At 41.3% G+C, this 13,264-nt stretch overlaps 1 protein-coding gene across 5 annotated transcripts in view; it reads right to left on the reverse strand.

The window, feature by feature from the left end:
• LOC126546885 (aldo-keto reductase 1B-like) overlaps positions 1-13,163 on the reverse strand; it is a 56,419-nt gene extending 43,256 nt beyond the window's left edge. The window contains exons 1-6 of one of the 5 annotated variants that reach the window (XM_055062957.2): positions 13,052-13,163; positions 12,664-12,801; positions 7,988-8,155; positions 4,568-4,684; positions 3,447-3,524; positions 3,239-3,355 (exon numbers count right to left, since the gene is read on the reverse strand). In XM_055062957.2, coding sequence (XP_054918932.1) covers positions 3,239-3,355; positions 3,447-3,524; positions 4,568-4,684; positions 7,988-8,155; positions 12,664-12,738 — 555 coding nt within the window. In that variant the 5' untranslated portion in view covers positions 12,739-12,801; positions 13,052-13,163. Of the gene's footprint in view, positions 1-3,238; positions 3,356-3,446; positions 3,525-4,567; positions 4,685-7,987; positions 8,156-12,622; positions 12,642-12,663; positions 12,802-12,926 lie in introns of those variants that run through there. The other 4 variants (XM_055062956.2, XM_050194605.3, XM_055062955.1 and 1 more) reach the window with 4 other exon arrangements.
• Between the last annotated feature and the right edge of the window lie 101 nt (positions 13,164-13,264).

A 13,264-nucleotide genomic window follows, 5' to 3' on the forward strand; every position in this document is an offset into this window, starting at 1 on the left:
AGGCAAATCTCGTACGCTGTCAGCCATGTCGATGCACTGCTCTTGGTGCGATCTGCACTGCACGCGCTGGTGCTCATAACAGGGCTATGATGGCCCGTCATTCTTGCAATTTGTTTATAAGTGCTTACTAACAAGATATTATCCACCCAGAATGCTCTGGGAATTTGTGAAGCTCATTTTAATGCTGAAACTTGAAAACCTCGAATTAACGAAATTCACGATTTAACTAAGTTTTTTTGCTGCAAGTACAACTTCATTATATTGAGGTTTGACTGTAAAACAATTTGTGCTGTCAGGCACAAAACAAAAAGCGATGGCAAATGTCTCATGTGCATTCCAAATGACAGATGTGCTGTAGTATGCTAAAGCATACTACAGCACATCAAAATGTGTTAAACCCAATAACAATGCTAGAAGCTTGACAGGGGACTATGCATCTATGAACGGTGCCAAGATGATAGGCCTCTGTATGGTGTTTTGTAAAGACAGTGATGGCAGTGGAGAACAACAACGTTCGTGCCATCCTGTACACTCGCTTTTGTTGTGAGGCAGTTTGTCTGCTTCCCATGCGTCACGTGGCCTCTGCGAAGAGATACAAGTCGATTCGGTGCAAAACCATAACTTTTGTCGCCGATACCCGACTGACCTTTCAAAGCACTACCGATTAGGCCTAACAGCTAAGGCAGTGTGCCATGGCGAAAAATTGGCTGTTGGCCGATGTGACCAGCAAGGTTTCCACAAGCCGTTGTGGAAACCTTGCCGCTAGCATGTTCGTATGAGTGGCTAACTGGCCATTAGTTCCAAGATCATGCATCCACGTTTTTGACAACCATCGAAACCTGCAACTACTGCAATCGTGCATAGAAGTTCACAGATTGGCAGGAAGTTCTAAACTGTATGTGCAAATGCATGAATCTGCATGCATGAACACAGATGTGCGATACGATCTGCGTGCCTTCCAGTGGCTAATGAGTTGGTGCTGCTTTCGTCGCGGTTCCCTTTGTCAGTGCCAGGTATAGGAATTGTTTCAACTGGAGTTAATGACCCAGACGACCCTTGAACCAAGACAGGCGAGCCTCGTAATGATATTGTGGTTGCATGAGGTAAGAACTCCAGAATTAAATTTTCTTTTGTCTATAAACCAACTGAGTACCGGGGTAACACTGCATGCAATGTATCGATCTCCACTGAGTATTTCATTAAACACAGTAGAACCTCGTTGATACGTTCCCGTTGCGTACATTTTCCCGGCACCAATGTTTGCAATCGAGAACACAAAAAAATGACCCAATAGAGTTACGCTCATGTTTTACCGGTTAATCTGTCCCCGGAACATGATTTTTTGGCATCAACGTTCAGTATGTCGCCAAATTGCGATTGTATGATACGTTTTCCGCCTGCTAGAGCCCGTGTAAACAAGAAAATTCGCGAGGCGCACGCGATCGAGAACAATAGCTGCCTGACCGCAATACTCGCCCGCTCGTCTCACGTGAAAGCGCCGGCGCGCACTCAGTTTCTCATTTCAGTACCACCAAATCTCTGGTCGGGTCGTCGCATGTGGCATTCACAGCTATCACCACCAATCCCACTGTGATAAACACCTTCACCTATCTGTTTCACAGCGCGTGGTGCCGTCGGAAGCGTAGCGCGCTTTTAATATGTGATAACCGAAATGCGGTGCCATGCCTGCTGCAGACTGCGATCATATACGCTCTCCAGCCTCTAGACCCCATGCGAACAAAAAAACGGGCGAGGTGTGCGCGATCAAGAACAGTATATAGCTGCCTGTCTCACGTGAAAATGATGGCGTGCACAGTTTCTTATTTCGGTACCAGCGAATCTCCAGCCTCATCGCACGCCGTGTTCACAGCTATCGCCGCCAAACCTATTGCGATAAGCATCTTCACCTATCCGATTTATAGCGCGTGGCGCGTAGTGCATTGTGCCATTGGTAGCGTACCGCATGCTTTTATGCGATAATACAAACACGCCGCCATTCTCTGCTGCTGCAGGCGGCGTGATGTGGGCATCTCGTTTCGCTTTGGCGGCATCCAGCATCGCCCGCCAGCTCGATTTCGTTTCGGTTTCCCGTCACGCTCTTAAAACACCACGCAATAGGAAAACAACAAAACGCGCCTCTGGGCGCTGGGAGCACCGCCAGCTCGACGCGTCTTGTTCCACAACTATCCTCACGATGCTTCGCATTACGTAGATGTCAACACTAGTTGAGTCTCAAATTTTTTAGTTCCTTAAGATCGTACGTTTTCCCAAAATGTATGAATGAGGCTCTACTGTATATGAAAACTAGTGTAGTAGAGAATGGAGTCATGAATAGAATTATTTTGAATGTTCACAAATTGATTCGTATAGTTGATGCATCCCTACTGAAAACATTACATTGTCGTGAAAATGCAAAAATACCGCACTTCTGCCCAGTTGGCACAAATGGTACTTGAGTGGGCGCAGGCAGGAGCAGGCAAGTCTAATAGTAGCAAAATGGTGTAAATGGTGCATTTGGACCATCATTGCCTTAATCAAAACCACTTATTATTGGATCCAATAAGGTGAGATTATTGTATCTGTGTTGTCTCGGACATGAAGCTCTGTAGAAGGCACAACTCTGCCCCAGGTGTTTCAGTGAACACACCTTCAAATCTTTCTATAACCCACCTTAAGCCAAAATGCAATTAAAGACAGAAAAAAAAGGAAGATTAAAGAAAAGGAAAACAAGGAAAAAGAAGGCGCAGTAGAGGAAAAAAAGATTTCTTTTGGCAAACGAATACTTGTAGCTGTACACGTAAAAAAGTAGGCAGTAACTGCAACTAGTTCTTTAAAATAGCTTAAGTTAACCAACTTTTATATTAACGTAGCACACATGTAATTGTGGAACGGAAGACGGTGGGCGCTCAAAGCATGTCCATTTAATAGCAGTGCTGAAACCAGGTTTAGTTCTGGGATATGCACCCCAAAAATGTTCCAAATACACTTGCATTTCATATAGGTAGCATCTTTCTACGGTGCCTACAGCCTTCCTTATGCACTGAGAGAAGAAGCTACAAGGAACACCGATATTTTTGTCACAGGTATGAAGATGAATGTCAAATTTAAAAAAAATATTATCTTTGGAAAATAAGTAAGTGCTGTAATCTAAGGATTCCTACTAAATGGAGATTTCTTAAGCCTTTGCTGCTTTAAATTTTAAGTTTTGGTTTCCATGATGTATTTTAAGTGCACGAACCTGCAGGATTGCAGGTTTTATCTTGGCTGCTTCTAGGAGACGAAGGAGCTGGTCTTTGTTGAAGTTGCAGACCCCAATGCTCTTTGCTAGCCCTTTTTCCACGCATTCTTCCAAGGCCTGTACAAAAACATGACAGTAGAAAGAAAAAGGTAAATAAGGACCATTATGTAGAGCTGAACAGCTCTGATGATCGAGCTTCTAAACTTACCTCCCAAGTTTCAAGGAAGTCCACATCACTAAAGATGAAATCTCCATTTTCATTACGAGGAAACATATCACCACCTTCCTGCACGGAACAGCAGTAGCACCAGTCACCAACAAATATGCCCTTAGACAACACTGCCACAAATGTAATGAAGCCATCTAGAAGCCTTGCAATATGTGACCTCTGACAGAATAAGCAAGGAATTGAGGAAAATAGCTGATGCCATTGCAAGCTATCACACAAGCAAAAGAGTTCCAAGACCATAGAAGGTTCAGTTCCAGCAGGAAACTGCTTGCAGGGAAGTAGGTAATTATTGCTGGAAGTTACTTTCGAAAATGTTAGCAATTACAATAACCATTGGCTCGATGCCATATTGCTGTTGTTTCCTTTTCCATAGCAGTTACCAAGTGGAGGAAGTCCCTCTATGGAGGGTTTAGGCCAGGACAGCCTTAACGTCTGCCATCACTTAGAGATGGTGTAACACATCCAAAGACCATGTGACACGGCTAAAGTTCTGCTCATGTATCTGCAGTGGATGCTCACCATATGATTTGGACATGCCCCAGAATCGAGACTAATGGTGAAAAAACACTTAGAACCGTCCAACTATGCACTGACCGACATAAAAAGAAAGCAGGATGTCTTGTGGACAATAAGTTTAAGTCTCTTGCAGTAAGTGGCTGAAATGGGTTTGCACAGTTTTGTCAAATTCGCTCCATTTACTATTCTTTGCAACAACCCTTGCAAATTGGTAGGAGAGAAAAAACGAAAAGGGTCAATGCCTACTTAGGTTGCAACTTTTATATAGATGCAAAACACCTTGAGTGGGGATTAAACTTATAGCACATCACTGCAAGAACATGGTACTCTTTGTGCCGTGATGGGTGCTGCAAACACTTTCAAATATTCCAAGATAAAGGATACACATATTTTCTCAAATAGAAATGCATGAGAAATGACCATACAAGGAGCTGAATAGCAATAGCATTTTGCTAAGCTGTGATTTGTTCTATGTGTAATGCTAGCAACAAAGACAGACCATCACAAAACAAACATTTCATACACAAAATGTGCAGAAACTATCTCAAATTCCTATAACCACAGGAGGCTTTTTTCACTCTCACCTGGTAGCCCATTGGCCAGTGCATGAGATAGAGGTCAAAGTACTCCAGGCGCAGCTTTTTCAGCGACACCTCACAGCACTCAAACACTTTGCTCCTGCTGTGGTAAGTGTTCCAGCACTGAAATGTTGCAACATTTTTCATTTAGTGCAGTGACTACTCTGATCATACAGAGCCTGCAGTGTGTTGTTTAGAGTAATGACTAAAGAAAATATATCAGTTTATGATGACTGTTGCATACCATCCTACACACAGCCTTGCTTGTTTTCAACTTTCTGCAGGATACCTAAAGACAACACTAAGTTGGGCCCACTTATAACGCACCTGGTTGTCATGCAGATTTTGTTTGTTACATTCATGTGTTTGCTGAAATTGTACCTCCTAAAATAAGGCGATTAATGTGTCAAAAATTTATTCTGGAAAAAAAGAAAGAGGGACTTCAGCGTTAACTATATTACCGCGGTTTTTAAGTTCTTTACTGTAGACAAAGGCTGGCAATCAGTGACAGCCAGCTCCACATTTTTGTTCTATCATTACCGATTTCTCTATCCCTAAATTTCCTGAAGAAAACCAATGTCTGTGCGTGCAGCTTTGAGGCATCAATGCCTTCATTTGCATGGGGTCAATTAGTGACTCAACAGCTTCAGAAAACCACTCAAAGGGGTCCTGCAACATTTTCTTATGTGATACATAAATCACATATATGGTAGTAGAGTCAACTGCTGGTGTAAAACAATACCGATCCACTGATATCAAAGCTGAGCAAGGCAACATACAGACGGGCAGAGATCCATTACATTACCGTCCCGTCAATACAACTGCGTCATTAGTCTCCAATCCACTATAAATGAAAAGTTGTTGCAAGGCTTCCACAAGAAGGGCTTCTTATATATTACCATAAATTGCTTTTCTGAGGCATTTCCTTGTTAGTTCAGCATTCATGTTGCACAAAAGCTCTTATCTTTGAGGGTTGATAGCCAATACTATTGCTGATTTCAACAAACCATGCTTCCCAGAAAAATTATTTCCTTCTGTATCTTTAAAATGGTGATGTTTGTTTAGAGCGCCAATGTTATAATTATTACTTTACATTAGGTGATAATTATTGACTTTAGAGCCAGTAATTATTGAATTTACAGCCAATATTTATTACTCATTTGCAAAGACTATGCCACACTTGGAGCATGAAACTACAGAGCTTAACTTATTTGACTTGAAGCCCATTCGCATGAATTTCAGCAAAAACAAGTGTCCTTGAAGGAACTACAGGTGTTAAACGTGGGCCTTAATAGTTTGCTTTGTGCTAAGGCTCAACCACATGGTTAGAAGCTGATGCTACCTCCACATCATAAGATGATGCACAGAAGGCAATGCCAGGATGTGCTGACTGTGTGGCAGTTTGCCTGCTAACTTTCTCATTGCTTTTGCAGGGATGTCAATGAAAAGCATGAGCACCAATGTGCCATGCGCTAACTGGTGGGCAGTGAGAACTAAGGTTGGAGCATCATGGCAGAATGTCAATCTTCTTGATGAGTGAAGAATGTGCTTGTTACACCACTGCCCTCATGTAGATCACAATATAGCAGCAGTACTGCCAATTTCATGACCACATGTTTGTTATGAATGGGGTCGTTATACATCATGATAACATGTATTTAATGAGTGCAGAAAATGTATAAGCCATTACTTACTTTTGGATCTCGAGGGAATTTTAATTTTATTACCGGCCATTTACATCAGGTTCTCACAGAATGTTGATAGTATAAAAGGTTGCAATGCCGTTGCCCAAAAATAGCCATAAACTAGTCATTTATTGAGTGTCTAGGAAAGCAAGCTTAGTGGGATCAGCTATACAAGTCAGCAATACTAGCAGTGATTCCTACATGCCCAATATATTTTGTTTATACAGTGTGCCCCTACTATCGCGCACCAAGATTTAAAAATCTGCAAATGCCACATAGCTGAAGAGAACCAAGGTAATGCGTCATTGCTTGGGGATACGCAAGAGTTTGTTTGCATTCTGCCTAATTGCACTTGAAATGCACTTAATAAACTTCTCAAATATTATAATTAGATGAAAAGTGTCAATGAGAAAATTGTAGAGCAAAATGAAAAACTCCCGATACAGCTTTCTGCTGCTCAATACGTGCTACATATAAGTGTGTTCTGAGCGTGAAAGAATCCTGCAAATACATGCAAAATGCCTCGAGTGGCCAGTCGCATGGCAATTTTGCGTGTATTTGTGGGCTTCTTTCACCCGGAAAAACTTATGTAGCATGTATTGAGCAACAGAAAGCTGTATTGAGAGTTTTTCATGTTGCTCTACAGTTTCGTCACTGACACTTTTCATCTAATTATATTTGAGAAGTCAATTGACTAATTAATAGCAATTATGTAATTAAGCAGAATGCAAAAAGTACTTAGTATCTCCAAACGACAGCAAACAACATTACCTTGGTTCTGTCCAGCTATGTGGCATTTGCATATTTTTAAATCTTGGTGCGTGATAGTTGGGACATTCTGTATATAAGTTGTTGCTTTTGCAAGACTGGTGGCAAATGAAAGCCAGCTCTGGTTTCACTCTGGTCCCCCCCCCCCCCCCCATTCCACTATTACATTCAATTTCCATCTCATTCCACTAAAAAATAGGACCATTGTGGAATAATAACATGAAACTATTAAAACTGCGATGTTCAATTTGATCTATTGTGTGTTTAGGTGCCCACTGAGAGACGACTCAGTTCACAGTGAATATAGAAATTCTTGTCTACTACATAGATTTACAAGCACACAGGGGGCCAGATAGCCAAAATTATTCCACAACACTATGACATCTCTTGCAACCCCAGCATAGTTTTATTACCCCATCAGTATGCTGAAGAACACTTACACATTGAACAATTAAATTTCTTCTTTCAAAATGCATATGGCAAGCCTCACTAAAGGCTGACCTTTTTTGCAGTATTGGTACTTTTTAGTATTTGACATTGCTGCACCCATGAGAGCTGTTCTCGTATGGCCATAAACCCCAATGAATGTTTTTGAGGACTCATTGCAATTCATAGACCACAGGTAGGGGTCTACGAGTTTTCTAGCAGTAGAGGATACATAACTTTCATTTAAATCACAATGATTGCATAATTTTTTATATTCTTTCATCCTTGTTCAAGCTCTTATTTTCTTATATGATAGCGCTGATGTGCCCATCCCCACCCTAAGAACTGCACACACTGTGCACTCTTTTATCACTACTTCTCACAAACTTGCTTTCACAAATAAAAGAGTACTGCTTCTCAATTTTACTCTGCATAATACATGGCAGTACCATCCATTATGGACTAACTTTTTTAAAGAGATTAGGAACTCAAAAATTATTCACACACTAGCCATGAAATTTCGTATAGATATTCAAGCAGTACGTACCTTCCCAGTGATCCAAAGGTCTTTCCTTTCCACAGTGCCATCCTTAATTTTGTCTTCAATTGCTCTTCCAACTTCTTCTTCATTCTGGTATGCAAATGCGCAGTCAATGTGCCGGTACCCTGCATCAATGGCAATCTTGACAGCCTCATACACCTGACCTACTTGAGACTGTTGAATGAAAAGAATACAGCACATCAGTTTAGTTGCAAGGCAATATGCATATGGTGTTTGGAAAAATAGCAAATGTGCCCAGCACTATAACACCAGAGCTGTAAACAAAACAGATGTTGACTGGTTAACAAGGTCTTTTAAATATATTTGAAATGCACCGTCTCACCTCTGCACACACATTCACCATCCCCCCAAGAGAAAACTAGCAAGACTATGTCCAGTGGTCTCTACTTATCCTCAGCAGGATACATGCTTCACCCATGAGCATTTACACATTTAAAGAAAGCTTGCAACTCCAAGTCCCAATGGTTCATGCCAATAGGCAAATGTGTGGTATAAAGCTAATCCCCTTGTGGGAGACCTTTACTTTTTTCTTTTTGCCATGGTGATATGGATGCTAGGATACTTAACTAATAAAATAATTTTTATTTTGCTCTCCCAGTAAAGTAAAGGAAAATTAAAATATTTAGTCACCTTGATGGCCTTACAGGCAGGTTCTACATTTACTGCAAGAAACAGAGCAGCAGGACACGAGAGAGATTAGCTCTATAATATAATGGAGAAGCAGGTCCGACGTATACTCCTCTAGCTTGCTACTATTGCCGGGGGGCACCACAATGATCATACGAACACGTAACATGCTAGAGGTGGCCCTTGTGCAATTGTCATGTCTTGGCTGCCATACTCACCTTTAGCAAAATGTTCCAAACAACCTCAAATTTATGTTTCTCTTTGACAGTGTGTGGGCTGTCATGACATCGATGTATTTGCCGCAACAGCAGAGCAAAACAAGTCAATGTTGCACTAATTAGCTTATTGCTCAGTAGTGAAAGAGCACTATTTAAATGTGCACAACATAATACTGATTGCATACACAGTTATGTAAATAAAGGAGTGGGAATGAGGCACTTTAGCAGCATTAAAGTCATGGTTTGCTTGATTGCATGAAAGGCTATAACTTATTCACAGTATATGGTTCACTCATTTTTTTTCTTTCCATTCAAATGTGAAGGTATTCATTTGCAAATTAATCAACAATTTTTAGAATCTGAATGGTTTCCAGATGGGTAAGCAAGTTGAATGAGTGAATTATAATTCTCCGAGCTTGGTAATATGTATGCATTCAGGAGCTAATAAACAGTACCAAATCTGAAACTTCTCAATGTGGAACAGCTAAGTTTGCTTGAAGCCAGCTGCTGTCCCACATTTACACTGCAGACTTCAAACAGTTGTGTGTGCATGGGATCATAAACTGCGGCACAGTTGCAGCACAAGGCACTGCAGGAAATTTTCCATGTTCATATGACAAAAATATGGAAGAGTCTCAGCAAATGTTGGCAATATCCCCCCCCTCAGTGACATGCTCCTCTTATGTCAACCTCCACTTCCTGCGCCATAGAGAGTAGCACATAGATATATGGTCCCCACAACACTACATTTCTCACTCCTTGATTTACGGGGTCGTTAGATCAGCTGAGAATAAAAGATTAAATGTGGTATCTAGTTTGCCAAACCATCGCCTTGAAATCTGCTGCACAAATATGCTTTATTTAAAAGCAAAAGTAGAGAATGATATCAAACTCCAATATACACATCACGATGCCTTTCATATAAACACCAGCTTCATGCTCCCCTTCTGCAACACATATAACGACAGCACAAACTGTGCCACCTTGTAATGAAATAATACTTTGGATCACATCAATTTTCTATCGTACCTAGATAAATATTATAGCCATGTTTTATTCCCTTGCACCTCTTTTTGTAAATTTGTTACATGTAAATTTTGTTTGTACTTCTAATTGGGCCTTAGTGTTTTTACCATTAATAATTATCCATTAATCCCCATTAGTCCTTATCTTTTTCAAAGGGACATAAGGAGAAGGCCTAAATCAATTTAGACTGATAAATAATGCCTTGGAAACTAACTTTCTTTGGTGGAAAGCTGCAGGTTATTAATGGAGAGAATAAAGGTCAAACCACAGTTATTTAATGCTAACAAAAAGTATTAGAGTGGTAAAGCTTTTGAATTTTGAACCCGAATCATGTCATTATGTTGGTCTGCCACTGCAAATTTCACAGCACTTTTCTATATTGGGCCCCTTTTGTGAAGTCCACAAAAGTTGTCAGGTTTAGTTTCTGCTTAGACCATCAGAACAGTGTCAACAGCAGGGGCCTATTTAAAGTCCACAGCAGAACTCCCGCACAAAGGCTTCTCCCAGCAATCTTTAATTACCCTATGTCGCATCAGCCAACTTCAATATATGCCTGAAAACTATCAAACCTAATCATGCCAATTAATGTTCAGCTGCCCTCAGCTATGTTTTCCTTCTCTCGGCACTCATTCTGTTAAATGGAAAGAAAACCAGTGTGCTTACTCTATGCATTCACATGACCTACCCAACTACACTTCCTCTTATTCTCAACTAGAATATCAACTACCTGTGTTTACTCTTTAATCCATGCTGCTCGCCTCTAGTCTAATGCTATGCCTATAATTTTCTGTTCTATCAATGTACCCCTCTTTTTATTGTTTAGCAGTCAACTACTAGTGCATACTAAATGCTATGAAAATCTACGATATCGAAAGAAGCTGGTGTTGAAAAATTAAAGGGAAGCTGAGCTGAACAAAAAGTGAGGTTTCAGTGAATTAATATAGCTTTTTCACACCCTGAACATGAAAGTCCTAATTTAACAGGCCACAAGTTGCCGCAAGTTGCTTTATTTTAGCAAAAACAAGCAGCAGCGCCTGCGGGAAACGCTACAGGCCGGTTAATGGGATCTGTTCGCGAAGACAATCATGACGTCATCCTCGGTATTGGCGAGGCACATGATTAGATTAGAGCACTCGCGTGAATACTGTGTTGACGTCATCATCACGCCCAGTCTTTCTCCGCTACACCAGGCACGCAAAAATTTAAACAGCGATTGTGGAGCTGCTACTCGCACAATCAAGAAAATAACTTTAGGAGTTGAATTAAACAGTGGCAGCCTTCCAAACCACCATAAATCTTCCGATTCTAAAACCTCTTCAGCTTCCCTTTTAAGTGACGTGGTTCCACAGATGCTGCACCTCTCCTCATGAAACACTGCTTCTTAAAATAGTTTTTCTGTTCTTGTACATTCACAAAGAAGACAAGGGCAGTGAGCATGCTGTTTGAAGAATTGGCATGTACAGATATAGCAACAAGAATTCCACAGTGTGGTGGTGTAACAGACATAAATGCATAAATTTTAACTATGTCCGCATGGCCATAATTCAGGTAGGGTGGTAGAGAAGCCAACTTTGTTGTGGAAATTCCATGCAGTGCTTGTATGTGCAGCTTGTGGCAAGTGTGCCAGAGAAAGCTGCCCATTGATCACACATATTGCACAAACAACCCTGTACCACAACAAATTCCAAGGTTTTATGTGCCAAAAACCATGATATGATTATGAGGCATGCCATGTGGCATACCACCTGGGGTTCTTTACTCAATGCACAGTACACAGGAGTTTTTGCATTTTGCCCCCATCAAAATGAAGCCGCTGCGGCCAGGACTGACCTTATACCCTCGGGCTTAGCAGCACAATGACAAAGCCACTACGCCAGCCATCACAGTGGGTTATGACATCTTTTAAGAGAAGGTAGTAGTATAAGGGGAGACTCTCACTCAATGGATGTGGAAAACCACCTGTGTGTGACATGTGCCGTTTTCTGCACACCTATAAGCATGCAGGAGGCCATGCAGGTTGAGTGTAAGTCGCCTCTAAATGAACTGAAAGGTTGCAGCTTTTTTTCTAGTTGAAGGAACTAATGCAGCGGCTGTAGTGCACGCAGTGAATTATGATTTTTAACTTGATAGCAATGTAACGTAAACACAGTGAACGAATGTGATATGTTTTAGTTGGTTATTCATTTTTTTATGGAACAACTCTGCCCCCTTCTGCATTCAAAATTTAATTAAAATGTATTCTGGCATTTCACCTTGCTAGGTATACATTTCCAAAAGCATGATGAGAAATACATGCTCTATATGATGCATATGAGGTACCCTTATGAAAAATACATTTTAAACTAGAGGCATACAGGCCATGTGGCCACATCCATTAGCTTATACCTTTCACTGCCTTACATGTTTAACCTAGCCAAAATAAACTAAAAAGGCAAAAGGGTACAAAGAGTCTCGTTTTGACAGCACTACTAAGAGCCTACTAAAACGTTTAAGAAAGTCAAGCGCGTATCAGCACTTCATATTAGCATGCTCGTAAGTTGTACGACAATGTTAATACAATCAAGACACGACGTTTAAAAAGTGATAAGTCAGTCATGCATGTTTGGCATATACGTATGACAATTTCATAAAATCAATTGGCAGGTGTTTTACACACAGAATATGGCATGTGTGTATGTTAGCAATGCTGCGATAATTTATATGGCAGTTTCGGCAATTGCAAAATAAGGTTATCCGCGACTTCGCATACCATTTAAAAAGCGCGCCATTTCTTCAAGACATGTTTTGTACCTTCCAAGTTCCAAGGCCGATTGCAGGAATCTTGTGTCCCGATGAAAGAGTCACGAGGGGAACATTGCTTGCCATGTCGCCGCGTAGATTACAAAAGTGCGTCTGCCAATGGGCTGGTTCCGGCACCGACGAACCTATCTGTCGAAAGTGATGGCGCTTGTTGGTAGGCGGAACACGGCATTAAGTGCATGCAACAAGAAAACATTGATTCGGTGTGGCCAAATATTCTACCGGACGCAAAAGCAAAAAAGAAAGACACCCACCAATACGAACTCTACAGAGGCGCTTCCTTTTTACTGCGAACCGCGACGTAAACCAGCGGGCGTACACAAGCACTCCGAAGTTCGCCGGCAGCAATCAACTGTCGAGACTAGCAAGCGCTACTTGCCAGCGTGGTTGGCGTGGTTGTGCGTAACGCTTTTCATGAGCAGCTGTAACCACTGTTGCTTTGCGTTACCCTAATTTTTTTGTTCTGATCGCTCGGTTGGCTAGGTGATTTTCGCCACTTCACCAAAAGACAGATAAGCTAAAGAGAGAGCGAGAGAGAATGGAAGAGGGAAGTGCTAGGGAAATACCAATGGAAATACTTTCGTGTGCCGTC

This window comes from Dermacentor andersoni, chromosome 1 (genome assembly GCF_023375885.2).
Source record: "Dermacentor andersoni chromosome 1, qqDerAnde1_hic_scaffold, whole genome shotgun sequence".
Lineage (NCBI taxonomy): Eukaryota > Metazoa > Arthropoda > Arachnida > Ixodida > Ixodidae > Dermacentor > Dermacentor andersoni.